Raw genomic sequence first — 20927 nt, forward strand, 5'->3', positions numbered from 1 at the left:
TGCCCCTACCTCGGCCGCTAGCACGGGCTCGGCTTCGCCCTCGCCCTTTGCCCATCGTGGGAACTGCTGCTGGGGGCTCGGGCTGCTGATCGGTGAATGAGAAAGCGTGTGTTCTCGCCATCTGCAAAAGAACATAGTAGAAATTCAATTAGCATTGAGAAACCAAACCCCACAACATGAAAGAATAAATGTGAAGTTTTTCCTAACTCTGTAGCCTCTGGGGGATAAATACAGACGTTTCCATACTGATCCCTCAGACTCTACTAAGCTTGTCTGTGAATTGTCAGACCCATGTAACCTAGAGCTCTGATACCAACTTATCACGACTCGGATTTCCCACCCTCGGGAGTCGTGATGGTGCCTACTAGTGAGAGCTAGGCAAGCCGACCATTTGAATTATTTACCTTTTTCCCGTTTTAGTCATTTTACAATTAATAACCAACAATTAATAAACAGCAGAAATCTAATAAGCGGAAAACTGAAATGTAATAACTTAAGATAGATGCCAATACCAATCCATACAATAACTACCCAAGACTGGTGTTACAATTCCACAGACTGTCTAGGAATACTACAAATAAAAGTCTGAAAGATTTATTACAACACTGTCTCTGAGATATATAAAAGAAACAGGCTAAAAGGATAGGGGAAGACGCCAAGGCCTGCTGACGCCTGCAGGACTACCTTGGAATCTCTGACTGGAATGAAGGCAGCCACCCAAAACTACGGTCTGAAAGCTGCTGCTCCGGGATCTGCACACAGTGCAGAGTGTAGTATCAGCACAACCGACCCCATGTGCTGGTAAGTGCCTAGCCTAACCCCGGCGAAGTAGTGACGAGGCTAGGACCAGACTACCAAATAAACCTGTGCAGTTATATCATATACAACGAAAACTAAAAGCAGAAATGTACAATTAAGGATGGGAGAGGGAAACATGTTGTAGGGGAATATCATTTACCAATAGTAACTCAGGAGAAAAGCATAAAGAACAATTTTGAAATTCGCAGTAGAAAGAATAAGGAAACCGTAACAAATTAATAACCACTTTTATCATTTATTGTTGCGGCGCGTAACCCGATCCATATAATAATCACACTGTTGTAGCGTGCAACCCGATCCATATCATATATCATTGTTGTGGCGTGCAACCCGATCCAAATATAGTATTGTTGTGGCGTGCAACCCGATCCCAATATGCAATTCATCACCAATCACAAAAGAGTCCCGACAAGGGAACAATAAGGGAACAATAATATCCCCGCAAGGGAATCGACAGTAAGAAGTAAATACGTCCCGGCAAGGGAATCAGCTATAACCAAACTTGTTCTAATATTTAACTTTACACAGAAAACCTCAACTAGCACCAATACTCAACCATAAGCAATTTCCAAGAGAATAATCATAATTCTTCCACAAAGAATCAACAACTTAGACATTTGTAGCACTTATTAAGAACACAACGATTTCAACTTAAGACTCACGGGCATGCTTGACACCAACGTATAGATACTCGTCACCATGGCTATACATAGTACTCAACAAATAACACATAGCAAATAGGACACAACTCCTAATCCCTCAAGCTAATGTTAGACCAAACACTTACTTCGATGCCTCGAACAAAATTCAAGTCTCAACTATCGCTTTACCTCTTGATTCCATCACCAATTCACTCGTATATAGCCACAAGTTACTTAATTACATCAATAAATACTAAATGAATCAATTCTAATATATGAAAATAAGTTTTTTAAAGTTTTCCCCAAAAAGTCAAAAATCGCCCCCGGGCCCACATGGTCAAAACCCGAAGTTCGAACCAAAACTCGATTACCCATTCTCCCACGAACCCAAATATATAATTTGTTCTGAAATCGGACCTCAAATCGAGGTCCAAATTCCCAAAATTTGAAAAGCTGGTGTCGCATTTACGACCACTGGGCTACAACTGGATGCATCGCATTTGCGATGAGTACCTCGCATTTGCGAGGTAATGCTGGCCTGGGCTTTTTCGCATTTGCGACATAACTCTCGCATTTGCGAGCCAGGCTTCGCAAATGCGAAGCCTGCAGGCCTACAATATACCAGTTAAAATCTGCAACACCCTAAGTCCGAATTCCACTCCGTGGCCCTAAACCAAACATGCATACGAACCTAAAAATATCATACGGACTTGCTCGTGCATTCAAATCACCAAAATAACCTCAACAATTATGAATTTAGCATCAAAATCATGAAATCACTTAATTATATCAAATTTTCCAATTTTCTCAAATAAGGTCCGATTCATGTCATTTCAAGTCCGTTTCTTACCAAATTTCACATACTCAACTTAAACCACGTGTAAGACCTATATCGGGATCCGGAACAAGAATACGGGCCCGATACCATCTCACACATTTCATTTTCAAAAACTCATAAATATTCTAGAAAATAATTTTCTTTAAAAATTTATTTCTCGGGCTTGGGACCTCGGAATTCGATTCCGAGCATACGCCTAAGTCCCATATTTTCCTAGGACTCTCCGGGACCGTCAAATTACGGGTCCGGGTCCGTTTACCCAAAATGTTGACCAAAGTCAACTTAAATTCATTTTAAAGGCAAAATTCATTATTTTTCACAGATTTTCACATATTGGCTTTCCGTCTACGCGCCCAGATTGTGCATGCAAATCGAAGTGGGACAAAAAGAGGTTTTTAAGGCCTCGGAACACAAAATTTATATCTAAAACAAGTGATGACCTCATCACAATTATAATTATAATCATCAGAAATACCAATTCTAACTTATCTGATTCATGATGGGTACAATCAAATTATTCCCCTTCAAACAATAATCATTTTTTTAAATAGAAGCGAGTCCATAAATAATGAACTGAAGGATGTTTCACGCTCTAACCAAGAAGTTGCATGCCTTTTTTTTCTTCTTAATTAATAAGTGGGTTAAACAGGCGTTATATACGGAGAAGGACAGTTTGTTTATTAATCCACAATAAACTATTACATTTATTTCTCAGTGGATGTTTAATTATTTAATTTTATAGATAGTCTTTACGTCAAAGAGATCCAACAAACCCACGTATGACTCATGAGTTCAACTTCATTTTCGTTGGTCACTAAAATGATGACATAAGGTAGAGGTAACAACATTTGATTACTACTCCTTTTATAAATAGTGATTTTCCTTCTTTGAAGGAGTCTTCCCTCCTTGGTATATTGCTTCAGGTGCAATTCTGCAAATCTCCCAAGTTTTATCCATTTTCGATGCTCTCCAGTTTCGCTCACCTCTAGGTACGCAAATCTCTGTATACTTAATATTTATGTGCTTATATGTTGGATCTACTTTCTAAATTTATACAATTCTGCATGTACATATGAGACCGTTCGTGTGTGTATGTGTATGCTCACACACAGACACTTTTATATGAATACAAGATATATGTCATTGCTTATGTGTGAAGCTTTTAAATGAATCTGCAGATCATGGCTGTTCAATTTTTTTTATTGAGGTTTCGTTTTGTTTCTTTTTAACCGTAGAATCTAATACATGAGTGTTTGTTTTGGTTTAGTCGCTTCATTAGTTTAGCTTATGAAAGGGGGAAATTCTTGTATGTTGTCCCATGTTTGATTCAATATCAGCAAATTAAAGAATATGGATGGAATATGTCTATCTATCTATCTATGAGGACCTATTCTTTAGCATTTGATTTTTCCAAATGCTTATGATTAAGGGTGAGAATGAATAATTAACAACTTGCTAAATGTGAAACCAGCAATGGAGGGAAGATATTCTATACCCGCTCGCTGCCAGGGGCGGAGCTAGGTATAAAAGAAGGGGGTCCAATTAAATTCCTTTGTTGAAAAAATATACCAATCAAATAGGAAGGGAAAAAAAACAAAAATTTTCCTTACTCAAATTGCTTTTGGTCACTTACTCAAATCCCAACTTTGGTATTATACTCCTTCCGTTTCAAATTAGATGAACTAGTTTAACTCGGCACGGAGTTTAAGAAGAAAAAAAGATTCTTGAAACTTATGGTCTTAAAAGTTTAAGGGGTAAAAACTTATAGGGCCATGACATTTGTGCGGTTATAAAAACTTCTTATTAAGGATAAAATCGGTAAGATAAAAATTTTAAAGTTGAATTATTTATAATTGTAGAAATATGTCATTATTTTTGGAATGAATTAGAAAGGAAAGTGTGTAATCTAAATTGAAACAGAAGGACTAATATTTTCTTGAATCCATCTCTTATAAATTTATGGCTCTGTCACTCCTCACTACCATAATGCAAAAGGGCTCGTTTCTTAGTGTCTAGGGTCGTGTAGGATCAGAGCCAACAGTCATTTTCTAGGTGCATTTGGTTTTGTTTGAGTGTTTCTATAATAGGTAAATTAATTTGATAAGGAAAATAAAGATTAATCAAATTTTATCTGGTTTATAAGTCAAATACAACAATTTGTAATAATAGCCTTGCAAAAATGAGATCTATGTCCTATCAAGTGTCATGTGCCATTAAGTTGGAAAGTAGCTCATTTGATGTGGCATCATGTTACCTTCAACAGGTAAGAAGCTTCCTTTAAAGTATTATTAGTACATTTAATCAATATATTACTATTTTCTTTCAACTTCTAAACATGTTTTAAACTAAAAAGGTCAAGAAGAAATAGGAGGGGCAAAACATAACAAAACTTCTTTTCGATATTTGTGAATAGTTTAAGTATTATCTCTATGTTCCCATTAACTGCAAAAGTTCTTGTAGTAATTCCAACTATGATTTTACTCTTTCAAATGACTCCTAGGGGACAATTCAAGATGAAAACTTATTATAGATCAGTCTCTCAACAAGAATTCTATTAAAAGAAACTGTAACAATTTATGTAGTAGCTGCTTGTTTTATGACAAGAGTTGTTATGTAGATATCTTGATATCATTAAATTATGAAACTTTTAAGCACCAGTAGAGGATCTGTTAATTTCACCATATTTTAAATTACTGACAACTACATCATTTTCTTGTGATGTCCAACTTAAATGTACTCATTTCAAAGCGTCCAACTATATTATTATGCAGACTAGGTTCTCTTCTTTACCAGAAATGTGTCTCTTTATTATGGTGGATGTGACTCTGGCAAGTATTGCCTTAAAATCACCTTAATATCACAGGTAACTTATGGAAGTCGAGCAGGAATCTCTATTTGAAACTTGTAAATGCATTCATCATCATCCCCCAGTTCTCTATTCTAATCCCTATTGTTAGAATTTCCTTTCTAATGTGACGATCATGTTGTGAACATGGATAAGTTAGATAATGCTTATGGGCCAGTTATTTGGATAAAGGTTGTCCAAGCTATTGGTCCTGGGGCAAAACCGCGATATGGCCAAGGAATTAGACAGCCCAATAATATATTTGCTTGGGATCCAGGTTGAGTGGGGAAGTACGTGATAAAGGGGATAAAAGGGTGTCATCGGCAGTTTTGGGAATTATGCGAATTGTGTCAACTGCTTAGGCAAAGTCTATGTTTCCTCATCCCCAATTCTTCTCTATGTACTCCTCATCCCCTTCTTCTACTTTGATTGTTCTTAGCAATTTCCTTTCAGTGTTTCGTTTCCCTTTGTAATTCTCGTTTCTATCGTAGTGAAATACACTTGTTAATAAGTTGGGCGTGGAATTGTGTGTGTTTAGTTTTGTGTTTGTTACATACCATTTTCCATGAGACAAATAATTAGTCTACATTATGCTGTTAAGTTCTTGATATCTTAGTTGCTTTCTGATAATTTGGCCATCATCTGCTTTGACATAGTTTTGTCGACTACTTAAGCCTTGAACTCTTGAAGGCACAAGTCATTTGTTCTCACTAGGCTTCATATTTTGTTTAATTGCAGATATGAGCTTCAGGAGTTGTAGTCCTCCATGTTTATGGGAGCTCCGCCAATTTATGTTCTATATAACGAGTGAGAGTAAAGTTACTGAAATTGCGCGCATGTAAGAACTTTTAGCTGGCTCATATCTTCAGCTCTTTTAGACAATCGCCTTGAGCACAGAAGATAGGATGGAACTTAGCCAGGTTCTTGCCTCTGACGAGAAAGCAAAACATTTTCCTTTAACACCTTTCAGAATCCTCAGGGGTGTGATATGTTTAGCGATTCTTCTTTCAACCGCATTCATTTGCTTAATTTATTTCGCACCAATAGCAGCTGTTCTCTTGCGCTTCTTCAGCACACATTATAGTAGGAAAGTAGTGTCATTCCTCTTTGGTCTTTGGCTTGGATTGTGGCCGTTCTTGTTTGAAAAGATAAATGAAACCAGAGTGGTCTTTTCTGGAGAACATGTTCCACCACAAGAACGTGTTCTGCTGATGGCCAACCACAGAACAGAAGTTGATTGGATGTACTTGTGGGATCTTGCATTGCGGAAGGGATGCTTGGGTCACATCAAATATCTACTTAAGAAAAGTTTGATAAGATTGCCAGTCTTTGGATGGGGATTTCATGTGCTGGAGTTCATCCCACTCGAGAGAAAATTAGAAGTGGATGAACCAGTTATAAGACAGATGGTTTCGACTTTTACCAATCCTCAGGATCCACTTTGGCTGACCCTTTTCCCCGAGGGAACTGATTTCACGTAAGGAATAGTAATTCTTAGAATCTTAAGATGAAATGTCTCATTCTTACCTGAACATTTCACAATTATTATTCTGTTTACTCTCTAAAATTGCTACTTGCCTTTACTTGCAGTGAGCAGAAGTGCAAAAGCAGCCAAGAGTTTGCTATCAAGAATGGATTACCTGTTCTAAAGAATGTACTGCTTCCTAAGACGAAAGGTTTTTATGCATGTTTGGAAATATTAAGGAGCTCCTTGGATGCAGGTTTTGTCTTGTAACAAATGTTTTCTACTTTTGACTCTCCAGTAGTCTTATATATACTCCCTTAACATGTTCAATTTGCAGTTTATGATGTGACTATCGCATATAAGAATCAGTGTCCAACTCTATTGGACAATGTTTTCGGCGTGGATCCTTCTCAAGTACACATTCATATCAGACGCATTCCCATAGAGGAGATTCCAGCATCCGAAAAGGAGGCATTTGCATGGTTGATGGAGACATTTCAGTTGAAGGATCAGTTACTCTCTAATTTTATTGCAAATGGTCATTTCCCTAATGAAGGAACCGAAGAAGAACTCTCTACAGCAAAATGCTTGGTCAATTTTACACTAGTAATTGCTGTTAGTGGAATACTTGCATTCTTTACATTTTATTCATTCATCTGGTTCAAAATATATGTAGGTTTGTCTTGTCTATACCTTGCTTCTGCTGCTTACTTCAATTTTAGACCACAACCTCTTCTTGGTTGTACTAATGAAAAGCCTTGGTGCAGAAAAAGTTCATAGAATGAAAAACCAGCACAAGGTAATATTGATGATGATTTTGAATTGCATTCTTCAAATTCTTAACAATATTCGTTCTTCTTTTCCTTTGGCTTAATTACTGTTGGAAGTGAAAGTGAAATTTCGTTTTCCTTCTTTCCTCTTGTGGTTTTCTCAATTACTTTATGTCAACATGTCACCTTTTTTGTTTCGAAAATAAGTTAATCAATCGCTAAAATTAGATTTAGGATTTCTTAACATATTTTTATTTAACCCAACATTTGTTTAATAGTTGAATCAATTTAATTTGTAACAATAAGGCCACAAGCAATCGACTGACTCAATTTATGAAAAGAAAATCAGTGATGGCAGTAAAATAAAATACAAACACAAACGATTGTAAAGACAAAAGGAGGAGATCTTACTGAAAATCTTCTTTTAGTACTAGAATTATTCACTGCTAATTTCAGTTGTCAATTCGTTACAATAATAGTGGGAATAAGTTAATTCATATGATCTTGATATAAATGATCTCGATTACACTCTTCAAGTGGCCTTCAGGTTCATTGCTTATTTGTCCTAAGGCTGACTAGGTGTCAATTGCCATGTGTCGTCCATTATACTGTCCACGTGATGAATTCATTTTTTACCAATACATGTTTAACATCATACATTCAATACCATGAATATGTTGAAATCATATGGGGTATTTCATTAATAGATATAAGGGTGCCAGGCAAGTACAACCACCTCCTCTGAAGCAAAAACAATCATTCTCACTAGTGAGATATTAAAATGAAAAATTTAGCCCGATTAATTATTTTTTGGACCGGCTACTAGAGTTTAGTCAGTTTTTTAAATGCATTAGTGAAGTAGCCATTGTCCAACTAAATTGATATTTTTGCCCCAATTAAAATACGGAAATAACTCCAATAATCGGTAATGGAGTTCGAAGCTTTGACAAGTGAAATCTCATGAGCAGAGGTGGATCCAGGATTTTAAGTATATGGGTTCTTGTCGCAATTTCAAAGTAATATACAATAATAAATGGGTTCACAAATAGATATTTATAGATATTTAATAAAAAATTTAACAAAAATATAGAGTCTATGCATAAGTTACTGGGTTCCCGAGAAACCATATATTTCACTCTAGACCCGCCCCTGCTCATGAGTAAACTATATTGGAGTTCAAAAATTTGCTGAACTTTCAAATCCCATGAATGATTCATGAGGTTCAAAACATTATAAGTTCAACCCCCAACAATAATTCCTGATTTTTGAAGTTGTATTAGTGCAAATTTCAGAAATGATTCTTGGTTTTTGAATCTTTATTAGTGCAAACTCCAGGAACGATTCCTGATTTTTGAACTGTTTACCCTAAAAATTGGATAACAATTAAACTTATAATGTGATTTTAAGGATACATGATTTCACCTAATACCAATTGATAAACGTAAAGATAAGTGATGGAAATTGACAATAATATAAAGCAAACCAATGTGTCAACAGAGCTCTCGAGCTTCAATACCCTCAAGCTAGTTATGCAAGAACGGTTAAAATGTAACAAGTTGATAAACAAGCGAATGTAAATTAAATGGAGAATATTGTATTGCTTTGATCTGTGTCAATGTAAGGTGCTTATAAATGATGAACAGTCCTCTTTATATAGTAGAGGAATCCTAATTATGGTATAACTCTAATTATAGAAGTAAATCCCATGATTAGCCTAAACAACTGCCCTTGATTTGATCTGTTCTGGGATCTCCGACCTGTTACGGATATCTCGCCTTTTTGTTATTGCACTCCGTTCGAAGTCTGTCATATATAGTCTCGATCATGTTGGCCTCGATCTCGATGAGCACCTCGATTCTCGAGCTCGTTACCTTATCTTCGTGCTTTGACCTGATGCGTTACGAGACTGACCCCTGACGTGATTCCCTGGTCTCGATTAAATGGAAAAATCAGGCAAGCCCTATTTTATTCGTATACAGATAGTCCCCTCGTTTCTTGGAATGTAATGAGAAAAAACAAATTGAGCCTTTGATTTTATACGTCGACCAGTTATGACGTCATCCTTATATGTAAGACAGAAGCATCGCGTCGATAGAGTTCCCAAAATCATTAATGAGCATCAGTTGATGGTCGACCACCAGTGTCTTTGAACCGCCATAGCAAACGTTATAAATAGGTCTTTATCATAATTTTCTCAAACTTTACTTTTAAAACTTCCCTTAATCGTCAAAGCACTCTACTTCCTTCAAGTTCGTCAAATCCTGTTGTCAACCTTTTCTCAAAACAATAAATCTCATCTCCTCTGAATCCATATAAAAATGGCAAAAACATCTAAAATCGTTACTCAAAAGGAAAAAGCTTTTTCATCGCGGACGGTCGGGGATAAAACGCCGGTAGAGCCATACCTCGAGGAGTTGTTCCTTGGGGGGGGGGGTGATCTTACTTCCGACTTCAAAGTCGAGAAAACTTCGTCGGTCCGTGGCCGATGTGAGCAAATATCGAGATATATATGCTCGATAACTGAGGACGACCTCAAACATATGAAGAAAGATTGCAACTGGGGAGACAAAGAGGTGGTGATTCCGACCCCTGAAGAGGACATCACTACTTACATGAAAGGGTTTCTATGTGTTTATATTTATCCTTTCATGCTGGGCCCCGTCGATCACGTCATCAGCGACTTTTGCCACCAATACCGAGTAACCCTAGGTCAAATCCATCCCTCTATTTGGCGAATCATTATTCTGCTCCAATTCTTTGTGAGCAAGTTCGAAGGGATGACTTTCACCCTCGACCATCTCATCAAAATGTACAACCCCCATCTTTATCGAGGCGAGTTAATAAGGCTTCAGCGTCGGGCTACCAAGGTATTGTTCTCGAGCATAGATAAGGATAAGGATCGAGGATGGATGGGCCGGTTCTTCCGAGTGAGGACTTTCGACATAATCCCGGCCGAGAAAATTCCATTCCCCGAGGAATGGAATATGAAGAGTAAGTACAAACCCCACCCATGGCTTCCATTTACTGTCTTGTTTCCTTTGCTTTTTCTCATCGATATTCCTCCCCATGATGCAGCGGATTCTTGGATGCCTGGTGCAATTCCGAACCTTGAGGGCTGGGTTCAGAAACTAGCATCGACTTTTTCATATGCCGAGCACTCGTGGCGCGATTTGGCAAGGGGCCGATGAGAGGCCAAAAATCATGGTAAGCTTATTTTCATGTATTAGATGATCTTTTTCCGAAATATTTCCTTTCTCATTCACTTGATTTCTTTTCATATAGGCCTTGGAGACATTACTGTCATGAGGCCCCCGTCTAGAGAGGAGGAGGTTCCGGCCCCGGTCCTGAGGCCGTCGAAGGAGAAGAAAAGAAAAAGGGTCTCGCCCTCAGAGACTCCAAAGCCTAAAAAGAGTAACGCCCGTAAGTCAAAGAACAACAACACCGCCCTGCCTGCCGATGTAGCTCAGCGACTACGAGATGAAGAAGAGGAAAATAAAAACGCTGACTACAAGCTGGTGGCACGAAAGAGGAGCACTGAGGTCCCTAAGGCCGCTGATGATAAAAAAGGTTCAGCCTCGGACCGAGGAGATCTCGGGAGATGGCCCGAGCAAATTTCCCAGTCGTCGGAGGCTGAAGATGCCTCCCGCCATGACGAACAATCAGCGGATGTGTTTGAGGGGGCCGGTTCTGAAGCCCTTCGGATCAAAGAGAATGCCCCAAGTGGCTTGGTTGGAGCAATATATATCAACGACTCGCCGCCCCTCTCCACATTTTTCGACGGGCAGATTCAAGAAGCCTAGGCCATGGGAACCCCCAATGTGGGAACGGTCCATGAGGGAGAGGACCTTTTCCGTATTGCTTCACGGGGGTCGAAGATGCTACCGACCTAGGTAATGCATCGAGTCTCTTCGATGAGGCTCAACAACATCTGAGTTAGGCAAGTCTCTATTCCCCTTATTGATATTACACTTATGCTTATTTCTTTTTGTCTAACTTCCTTTATTTCTGCACAGGCCTTGACACTTCACCGGAATACATTTTCCAAATCCCGGGCAGAGCTGAGCCAATGCGAGGCCAATCTTCAAAGGCTTACGGAGGAGAGGAATTGCCTCAAACTTCTCAGTGGGCAAAAAGAAGAGGAGATCAAGGACCTCCGAGCCGAGTTGGTCAGAACTCATAAAGAGCAGACCGACCTGATTGAGCAGATAATAAAAAAAATCCTTTAGAAGCTCGACATATCATTTCGGGAACGACGACTAATATTTCAATCCTGCAGGTTCAGCAGAAGGCCGAGAAGATCGAGCAGCTTCGTGATAAGGCCATCACGAAGGAGGCAGAGACCTTGGGCTGGAAGCAAAACATAGACCGCCTTGCCTCGGAAAAAGAGACTTGCAACAAGAAGGGTTACAAAAAGCAATAACTGAGATCTTAGCAGAACAAGTTATAGCAATTTAATACAGATAAGGCTAAGTTTCAACATCAAGTCACCCAATAGAAATCGTACACATATGAAACCTCGTGCCCATATTGTCAATCACCCTTGCAAGGTAAAGACCTTGTGTCACAGTATATACCATATCTGCATGGCAAAGACCTCGTGCCACAACATATATCATACCTGCACGGTATAGACCTCATGCCACAATATGTATCATACTTGTGTCAATTACCAATAACATGTTCAAGAGGAATTTACCGAAAATCAAATAAAGTAATGCATGATAACAACTTTTTTAATCTTAATCCGTTATGCTTCCAACAACACGATAGAATACGAGATAACAAAAATCATCAAGTAACAACAAGGCATAGAATGGAAGGTAAGAAACCACAAAACAATTCATGTATAAATACATGATATATACAAAGAAGTCATAAGCACAAACAAGAATACCCCTTTTTCACCACCACACAAACATCATCAATAAATGCCCCCAGAATATCACATATCATCCCCACATAGTCAGCCTTATCTCACCGTGTGAGCATCAGTAAAGTAAATGTCCGTTTTGTCTCGCCACACGCGTATTAACAAATTATCCCATCTTGTCTCGCCACATGTGCAAACCCGATATAACCTGCATTATCACACCACAAGTGCAATATCAACATAATAATAGTACAACAGAAATCTCGTACAAACACCCGAACAATCCGCCCAATAATTCCACATATTTCACAATCATAACAACATATCATGCCAACAATTGTCACCAACACATAAATTCACAATCTACCAGTGATGTGCACAAGGACAACTCAATAAGGAAACGGATGTATGTTCAACATATAAGCATGAAAACTAACTCAAATCAGTAACAATCTCACAAATGCCCACTTTGGCCAATTTAGGAAATACGATCCTAAAACATGATCTCTATCATGGAACATAGACTGAAATAATTGTCCAAAGTGAAAAGCACGTCATACAGGGTCCTCTCAATCAAAACAAGGCAATAGAAGAAATCTCGGGTAAAATTCAGTCATAAAGCACACATACGTCCGTGTACACACTCGTTACCTAGAATACATGTCATTTACACATAACACAAATAAGCAATTAAGCCAAATCCCGAGAAAAAAAATTCTCCCACATAAAGTTACGCAAGATACTTACCAAAAATTGCCCAAATCAATACTCAAAAATAGCTTTTCTTTTAAAATTCTCCTCCGCTCTGCTCAACTCTAAACAAAAATAACTTAGTAATATAAAACAATGCAAGAGAAACTAATTTCATTTAATAAAATTAAGATCTTTACACAATTTCCAAAAAGTCAATAAAAGTCAACCCCAGGCTCACTCGCTCAAAATTCGATTCGAATGATAGATCTCGACTATTCATAGTCCCACGAGTCCAAATATGTGTTTGATTTTTATATTCAAGTCCAAATCGACTCTGAAATCCCAAAATTTTATTTTTAAAACATAGTCAAAATTCCTTCAAATCCCATGATTTTGATGTTAAAATCCATAACAAATCAAGTTAAAATATTGAAATTGAGTCAAAATTACTTACCTAATGGCTAGACTTTAAAAATCCCCTAGAACAAATTGCCTCCCACCAAGTCTAGGGCTCAAAATGTGATCAAATGCTACTAAGTCTCGAAATCTCATTCTTTAACTAGCTGCAGATGCCGCATTTGCGACCAAAGGTTCGCAAACGCGACCTCCGCAAATGCGACACAGGGATCGCAAAAGCAAACTCTGTTAGCCCCAGCAAATCTCGCAAGTGCGAGACACGCTTCGCAAATGCGAAGCTAGAACCATCACAAAAGCAACAATGCAATCACAAATACGATTATCCCAGCCCAGTTGCCCCTTCGCAAGTGAGATCCTATTGTTTGCAAAGCGAACACTTCAGTCCCCAGCCACCTCGCAAATGCGACACTCTCCTTGCAAATGTGAGATTTACAAATGTGGAATGGATCTCGCATTTGCAAGACCTGCAACATCAACATAACACCAGAAAATCTGAACTCTCCCAAAACACTCTGCAACGCGTCTGAAACTCATCCGAGCCCCCAAGACTCCACGCTGAACATCGACACAAGTCTAAAAATATCATACGAACTCGCTCGAGCTCAAACCATCAAAATAACATCTAGAACTACGAATCGAACCCCATAATGGATAGAAATCTCAATGAAACTTTAAGAATTGTTAAATCACAATCAGGCATCCGATTCCTACCAAACCAACTCGGAATGACACCAAACTTTGCACACAAGTTCGAAATGGAAAAATGGACCTATTCCAAGTCCCGAAATCAAAATATGAACCCAATAACTACAAAGTCAATACATGGTCAAACATAGAAGAATTCTAAACCTTCAAATTGCCAACTTCCCAAAAAAAAGCTAATTCAACCTATGAACCTCTGAAACCAATGTCGGGCATACGCCTAAGTCCAGAATCACCATACAATCATATTGGAACCATCAAAACTCCGTTTTAGAATCGTTTTCAAAAGAATCAAACCTCGGTTAATACTTCCAACCTAAACTTCCAATCTAAGGACCAAATATTCCGAATCAATCCAAAATCTCCCCGGGACTAAATTAATCAACTTCGCAAGTCACATAGCCACAAACACACATACGAAAAGCTTCGAACAGAAAAACGGAGCTTGAATACACAAAATGACTTGTCTGCTCGTACAACTACATACGCCCTTGGATTGAAGGGGCTATGATTCCGGTCGAAACAATTCCACAAAAAGGAATATCAGAGTAAACCATCATGTTAATCCTTCAAAAACTTATGCGGTTCTTAGTGGAGATGAAAACGAATGTAAAATTCGTTATAACGCAGTGCTACTTGGTCATATAGAAGAAATGACCCCCCATCATAATGCAATATTTAGTAGACCGTAAGTTAATATCTATATATTTTTATGTATAGTAATTTATGTACTATTTTCTGTAAAATAAGAATGAATGTACAGTAATACCAAATAACGCATTTTATAATGTCTTTACAATAAATAATTCATGCAAAATAATTTATATATTATTATTAACATAATAATATGTACATTTATACCAATCATTCTATTATTATACAGACATCATAAAGTGTCATTAGATATAAGTTCCGTATGACTAATATGTAAATCAAATGACCAAATAAGCTCATAGCTAGGGTCGTTTGGTTTGGGTTTTAGAAGAGCTTTAGTTCCCACATAAATATTAGGATCAACTTATACAATGTTTGGTTGGGATTTAACGAGATTTAATCTCTACATAAAAATAATATTCATTAGTACGTCGTTAGGTAGCTCATTTTTTGTTTTTTCTGATCATAATCAATACTTGCGTAAGTTATGCGAAATTTATGTACTATTTTATGCTAAATAAGATTGCAAGTATTAGTAATACATGTATATTAAATACTAAAATAACAACACTAACCCTCTCATAATAATAATAAAAAATAAAAAAACATTATATACTGATTATGTAATATACTAAACTACACACTTAACAAGAAATAATATCTACATTATACAATTCTTACATCATTATTCCTGCATTACGGTTCATGCATTACTATTTATTTCTACATTATTATCTCCGCATAACTTGTCTCTTAGTCCAAACAATCCAACAGTGTACAATACATCTTGCATGTTTTGACCGCAACCATGTCGTGTGGTATGGTACTGCTGCCCTGTCTCTCACGGCATAACTGAATCCTTCTGCAGCCTCTTGACTTGGGAGATAGTCTTCGTACGTCCTTCATGTGGACCCAGCACGTCATATGTATAGCCCCATTCCATTTCTTCTCTTTCTTTTTTCTTTTGTTGATTTAAATTTTCAGACACAATTAAACTGGGAATTGGGAAATAATGAAACTATTGGTTTGGAAAAGCTAAAGTAAATTTAGTGGTTGGAAACTACGTAGAAAGAGAAAAGCAAAGGGTGAGAATCAAGAATTGAAGTTCGCTGTTCTTTTTCCCTTTTATTAATTAGAGTCTTAGAGATCAGCTACGTAGTGAAGATATGTTTTGGTATTTTTTAAACCTAAATCTTTCCTTAAAATGAAGAAATAAAAAAGTAGGTCTACAAGGAAATCTATTGTAAATTTTATTCTTAGGTTCTGTAACTAAGATAAAGAAAAATAGTAGTAATATTTAGTTCTTTATCAACACACAATAAATTTATGGAGTGAATAATGCAAGTAATAAAACTTCTATTTCGTTCAATATTAGACAAATCTTAAGTTTATTAGTTTGCATTTGGAATTCTGAGCTAAGTTGAAAAGACATCTGGGCTGTTTTTTCCTCCTTTTTCTCCACCGTTAATTATGGAGAAGGAATTAAATATTTGTACATGATATGAAAGTTGACCGTGGAACGCATTTTCACCTTGAGAATTCTACGAGAATTTATGTTTGAAAATTTTTGGTTACCCTATCGTAGGGACAGGGCTGCAATTTTTTTCCTGGTTTAATTATTCGGGACTTTTTGTCTATTAATTCATTGATTCGATTAATTAAGATTTTTCTAGGATAAATTTAATGTTGAGAACATAAAGTATTTCTTAAAGACTGTTTTATAATTACAGAATGAGAACTCCACATTTCTGGAGTACAATGATGCCACCACACCTAGAGGAAAGGTTGCGTTTTCTTTTTCTTTTTTTTTTTTTGTTGGGTCGAGAGTTAAAATTTTATTAAACCAAGTAAACAATATGTACAACTAGCTTAATTTAACTCTAAAGCTAGATCAGCAAAAATAACTAAAAACAGTAAACTCTAAGACAGAATTTGCTTAGCTATCAGTAGCCTAGACTCAGCACCTTACCAAAAACAATATTAGTCTAAGCCTCTTCATGTTGCAGCAAGTTTAGCCAGTTAACATTGAAAACTATTTTAATGCTCTAAGTTTACGTTTTGTTAAAACAACATAAACATCTAATATGCATGCAGTTATATTTTACGTACGAAATGAAGCCGTGTTCATTTTTGGGGTCAGACGGTCATGATTTTTAGCTAGAGAGAATTTTGTTCTTTAATTTCTTATTTTCCACGATGAAAAAGAAAATCTAAATAGCCAACAGTGGTCAAAAATCATTGAATGTTAAGTCATAACACTACAGATCAAAATGTGACCTCTCATCACCGAATGACTATTTTAATCACAATTATTTAGATTTTAGTTATTAAATATATTTATTTTTTAAGTTTGAATCTTAATCATTTAAATATTAATTTTTTTTTTTTTACAACCAGGTTTGAATAGATTGAAATAGTTGAGATCTACTAAAGATGTTGTCCATTTAAGAATTATGCAAAGATGACATTTACTACTCCATACACTTTCACTGCTAATCGCCACTTTCCACCATTTTCAACTACCATTATTATCAGCCATCACACAATACACACAACCACAAAACCTCAATCAGAACCACCTTGTCACCAATTACCACAATCATTTTTTACTACCACTAACTACCATTTCAAACATCGTCACCAACTGCTGGTACCACAACAATCACCAATCGATCGTTATTGACCACATTCAGCCAACACTATATATCGCAACCGCCGTTATCAGTCACCGCTATCTTTAGTTATCAATTTCATCCACCACAATTGTCAGCCTCCATCACCAACTACTACCATCAACTCCACTAACTGCCAGCCACAACTGCCACTAGCTATTACCACAATCACCATTATCGGCCAATTATACCGCCACCAACAGTAGCAAAGCCAAAATGTTTATTAAAAATGATCAAAATAAAGAAGTAAACCCGCAAAGAGGCCGAAGTGTGTCAATATGTAGTATACATACATTAAAAAAATTACCTAGCTACATAATGTGATTTTTCGACGAAGGGGTGTCATCGCGTGAATACATGTGGCTCCATCACTAGCCCCCAACCGCTTCTCCCCGTCAGTTAGCACTTAGCCATCACCATCACCCACCATCATATACTTCTTTAAAATATACAATTAGATTAATTAATATTTTATTTAAATTTATATTATTAATATTTAAATAAAGACAAATTTATATATTTAGTGTTAAGGTCAGAGATCGTGCAACAATGGTAAATCTATGTTAGGGTTTACAAAGAGAAAATGAGAGAAGAACTTTGGGCAAATTTTCTGTATTGAAGAATAATGATCTGTTCTTGTCTAGAATGTTCCCATGCCTATATATACAACGGGCCTTATTTTCTACTACAAAAAAATACAAGGAAATAATTACAATGGGTCGTGGCCCAATACACTACTGATACCCAATACACTACTGACTAATTACATTTGTGGCCCAAGTAAACTACAAATGTATTACAACCAAAAAATTAAATGTCCAAATGTATCATGTAACTCCAATACCCCCCTCAAGTTGGAGGGTGAACACACTCCCAACTTGCTGGATAATAGGCGATGTTGCAAACCTGTCAAGGACTTAGTAAAAATATCAGCCATTTGTAAAGAAGTTGGAACATGAGATAGAGAAATAAGCCCATCAGCCAACTTGGTGCGTATGAAGTAACAGTCTACTTTGATATGTTTAGTACGCTCATGAAAGACAGGATTTTTGGCTATATGAATGGCAGCTTGGCTGTCACACAATAGTGGAACAGGAGTAGTAAAAGGCACACCCAAATCAGCCAACAAACGAACAAGCCAAGCTAACTCCGCAGCCACCTTACTCATGGCCTGATATTCAGCTTCAGCGGAAGATAAAGAAACAGTTGGCTGCTTTTTAGACTTCCAACTAATGAGGCTGCCCCCTAAATGAATACAAAACCCAGAAACAGACCTTCTAGAAGTAGGACAAGCAGCCCAATCACTGTCACATCTATCCAACAAGGAGAAATCAGAAGAGTTGTTAAGAAAGACACCATGATCAAGCGTACCCTTCAAATATCGCAAAACATGTAGAGCACCAGACATGTGTGGAATTCTAGGAGCCTGGAGGAACTGGCTAAGGTGCTGGACAGTGAAGCATAAATCAGGCCTAGTGTGAGTCAAATAATTTAACTTCCCAACTAGACTCCTATATTTATCAGGTTCAGGCAACAAATCCCCAACATCAACATTTAGTTTAAGTGAAATGTCTAAAGGAGCAATAACCTTAGAAACATCAGAACAATGATATTCAGTAAGCAAATCATTTATGAACTTCTTCTGATGCAAAATAATACCTGAGGGATGATGAAGAACCTCAATACCCAAAAAATAATGAAGGAGTCCCAAATCCTTAATTCTGGATTGGGCATCCAAAAATGACTTAAGAGCTAAAATCTCAGACAAATCATCTCCAGTAAGGATGATGTCATCCACATAAACAGCAAGAAAAACAGTACAATATGGAGACTTCTAACAAATAATGAATAGTCATTCAATGAGTGAATATACCCTTTGGAGCAAAGAACTTGTGATAACTTTGCATACCACTGTCGAGAAGCATGTGTAAGACCATAAAGGGATTTCTGAAGTTTTCATACCAAGGGGGCAAAACTGGAAGAAGTTGAAGGAACAGAAAGCCCTGGGGGAAGTTTCATGTAGACCTCTTCATTTAGGTCACCATGCAGGAATGCACTATTAACGTCTAGTTGAAATAAAGGCTAGTATTTCTTAAGTGCAACAACAATCAAGCATCGGACAATGCATATTTTGACAACAGGTGAGAAGGTTTCATTGAAATCAATCCCTTCTACCTGAGTGTCTCCTCTAACTACCAATCTGGCCTTAAACCGTTCCACAATACCATCTGCTTTATATTTAATTTTATACACCCATTTACAACCTATGATTTCTTGTCAAAAGGTAATTCAACAATCTGCCAAGTCTTCTTTGCCTCCAAGGCTTCAAACTCTTTGGCCATAGCTTCCTGCCAAGCGGGGCTAGCAGCAGCCTGAGTGTAAGAATGAGGTTCTACTAGTACATGTTGTGTAGCAGAAAAGGAGGAAGAAGTGGAAGAGGAAAGGGAAGGTGGAAGTTGTACAACATAGTCCTTCAAGTGAGATGGTATGTGGTGGGTTCTAGAACTTTTTATAATCATAGGAAATGGATGAGGTTGAGGTTCTAACTCATGTGTTGGGAAGGTGGGCTGAACATGATCATGTTCAGGTGGTAAAAAAGGATCAGGAGTAGGTGAGTCAGATGGGATGGAGACAGTTGGAGAGGAAGGTCTAGGTGGATTGGAACTATGCAAATCAGAATGTGTATCAAAGGAGTACATGGGAAAGGATGAAGTTGGAGTAGAAGAAGAAGAAGTAGAGTGTATCAATTGATAGGGGAATACAGATTCATGAAAAATGACATCTCTAGAGTACAAAACTGACTTGGTATTTAAGTTGAAGAGTTTGTAACACTTTTTAGCGTAGGGATATCCAATGAACACACAAGGAGAAGCTTTTGGTTGAAACTTGTCCCTATGCATTTAGGTACAATAGCATAACATAGACATCCGAAAGGTTTTAGGTGAGAGTAAGAAGGTGGACTACCATAAAGAAGTTCAAATGGTGTCTTGTTGTGTAAAACTGAAGAGGGAAACCTATTGATAAGGTAAGTTGCTGTTAAGACACAATCACCCCAAAATTTGGTAGGAAGTTTAGATTGAAACAATAAGGCTCTTGAAGTTTCAAGTGGATGCTTATGTTTTCTTTCTACCACCCCATTCTGCTGTGGGTTGTGAGGATAAGTTGTTTGATGGATTATTCAAGTGTTAGAAAAGAACTGAAGAGCTGAATTAGAAGATCCAAGCTCTAAGGCATTATCACTTCTAATGACTTTTATAGAAAGTTGAAATTGTGTTTTAACCATTGTTATAAATGCCTTAATTAAGCTAAAATCATAGCTTTTGGAGTGTAACAAATGTGTCCAGGTTGCCCTACTGTAATCATCAACTATGGTCAGAAAGTATCTTGCCCCAGAATATGATTGAGTGTGGTAGGGACCCCAAGTATCTACATGTATAAGTTGAAACAGTGCAGTAGAATGAGTAGAGCTGTTTGGAAATGACAGTTTAGGTTGTCTTGCTAAAGGGCAAATAGGACAAATAAAGGACTGCTTTGCTGATAA

General features: G+C 37.3%; 3 protein-coding genes across 3 annotated transcripts; 2 read left to right on the plus strand and 1 right to left on the minus strand.

Annotated features, from left to right (window-relative positions):
* The first annotated feature begins 3156 nt into the window (after positions 1 to 3156).
* Positions 3157 to 7423, plus strand: LOC104227504 (probable 1-acyl-sn-glycerol-3-phosphate acyltransferase 4). Its single transcript, XM_009779753.2, has 4 exons — positions 3157 to 3287; positions 5882 to 6620; positions 6734 to 6864; positions 6946 to 7423. Exons 2-4 carry the CDS (start codon positions 6049 to 6051, stop codon positions 7386 to 7388), a joined length of 1146 nt encoding a protein of 381 aa, XP_009778055.1. The 5' UTR covers positions 3157 to 3287; positions 5882 to 6048; the 3' UTR covers positions 7389 to 7423.
* A 2939-nt stretch (positions 7424 to 10362) lies between these two features.
* LOC138881129 (binder of USO1 and GRH1 protein 1-like) lies at positions 10363 to 11798 on the plus strand. Its single transcript, XM_070161330.1, has 4 exons — positions 10363 to 10471; positions 10661 to 11106; positions 11392 to 11544; positions 11655 to 11798. The coding sequence occupies exons 1-4, from the start codon at positions 10363 to 10365 to the stop codon at positions 11796 to 11798; spliced, it is 852 nt and encodes a 283-aa protein (XP_070017431.1).
* A 5367-nt stretch (positions 11799 to 17165) lies between these two features.
* On the minus strand, positions 17166 to 19405 carry LOC138881130 (uncharacterized mitochondrial protein AtMg00810-like). The gene is made up of 3 exons (XM_070161331.1): positions 19349 to 19405; positions 18293 to 19220; positions 17166 to 17233 (listed from the first exon to the last, which is right to left on the minus strand). Exons 1-3 carry the CDS (start codon positions 19403 to 19405, stop codon positions 17166 to 17168), a joined length of 1053 nt encoding a protein of 350 aa, XP_070017432.1.
* Between the last annotated feature and the right edge of the window lie 1522 nt (positions 19406 to 20927).

Source organism: Nicotiana sylvestris, chromosome 11 (genome assembly GCF_000393655.2).
Source record: "Nicotiana sylvestris chromosome 11, ASM39365v2, whole genome shotgun sequence".
In the NCBI taxonomy this organism is placed as follows: domain Eukaryota; kingdom Viridiplantae; phylum Streptophyta; class Magnoliopsida; order Solanales; family Solanaceae; genus Nicotiana; species Nicotiana sylvestris.

Excerpts from the sequence above, each read along its gene's own strand:
- LOC138881130 (XM_070161331.1), bottom strand. The coding sequence starts at position 19,405 with ATGAAACTTCCCCCAGGGCTTTCTGTTCCTTCAACTTCTTCCAGTTTT. Across the intron at positions 19,221-19,348 it reads CTTCCAGTTTTGCCCCCTTG|AAGTCTCCATATTGTACTGT; the intron begins GTATGAAAACTT and ends ATTATTTGTTAG. Across the intron at positions 17,234-18,292 it reads TTTTACTAAGTCCTTGACAG|TTGAAAATGGTGGAAAGTGG; the intron begins GTTTGCAACATC and ends TAATAATGGTAG.
- LOC104227504 (XM_009779753.2), top strand. The coding sequence starts at position 6,049 with ATGGAACTTAGCCAGGTTCTTGCCTCTGACGAGAAAGCAAAACATTTT. Across the intron at positions 6,621-6,733 it reads CCCGAGGGAACTGATTTCAC|TGAGCAGAAGTGCAAAAGCA; the intron begins GTAAGGAATAGT and ends CTTTACTTGCAG. Across the intron at positions 6,865-6,945 it reads AAGGAGCTCCTTGGATGCAG|TTTATGATGTGACTATCGCA; the intron begins GTTTTGTCTTGT and ends TTCAATTTGCAG.
- LOC138881129 (XM_070161330.1), top strand. The coding sequence starts at position 10,363 with ATGAAGAGTAAGTACAAACCCCACCCATGGCTTCCATTTACTGTCTTG. Across the intron at positions 10,472-10,660 it reads AGCGGATTCTTGGATGCCTG|GCCTTGGAGACATTACTGTC; the intron begins GTGCAATTCCGA and ends CTTTTCATATAG. Across the intron at positions 11,107-11,391 it reads AGAATGCCCCAAGTGGCTTG|GCCTTGACACTTCACCGGAA; the intron begins GTTGGAGCAATA and ends ATTTCTGCACAG.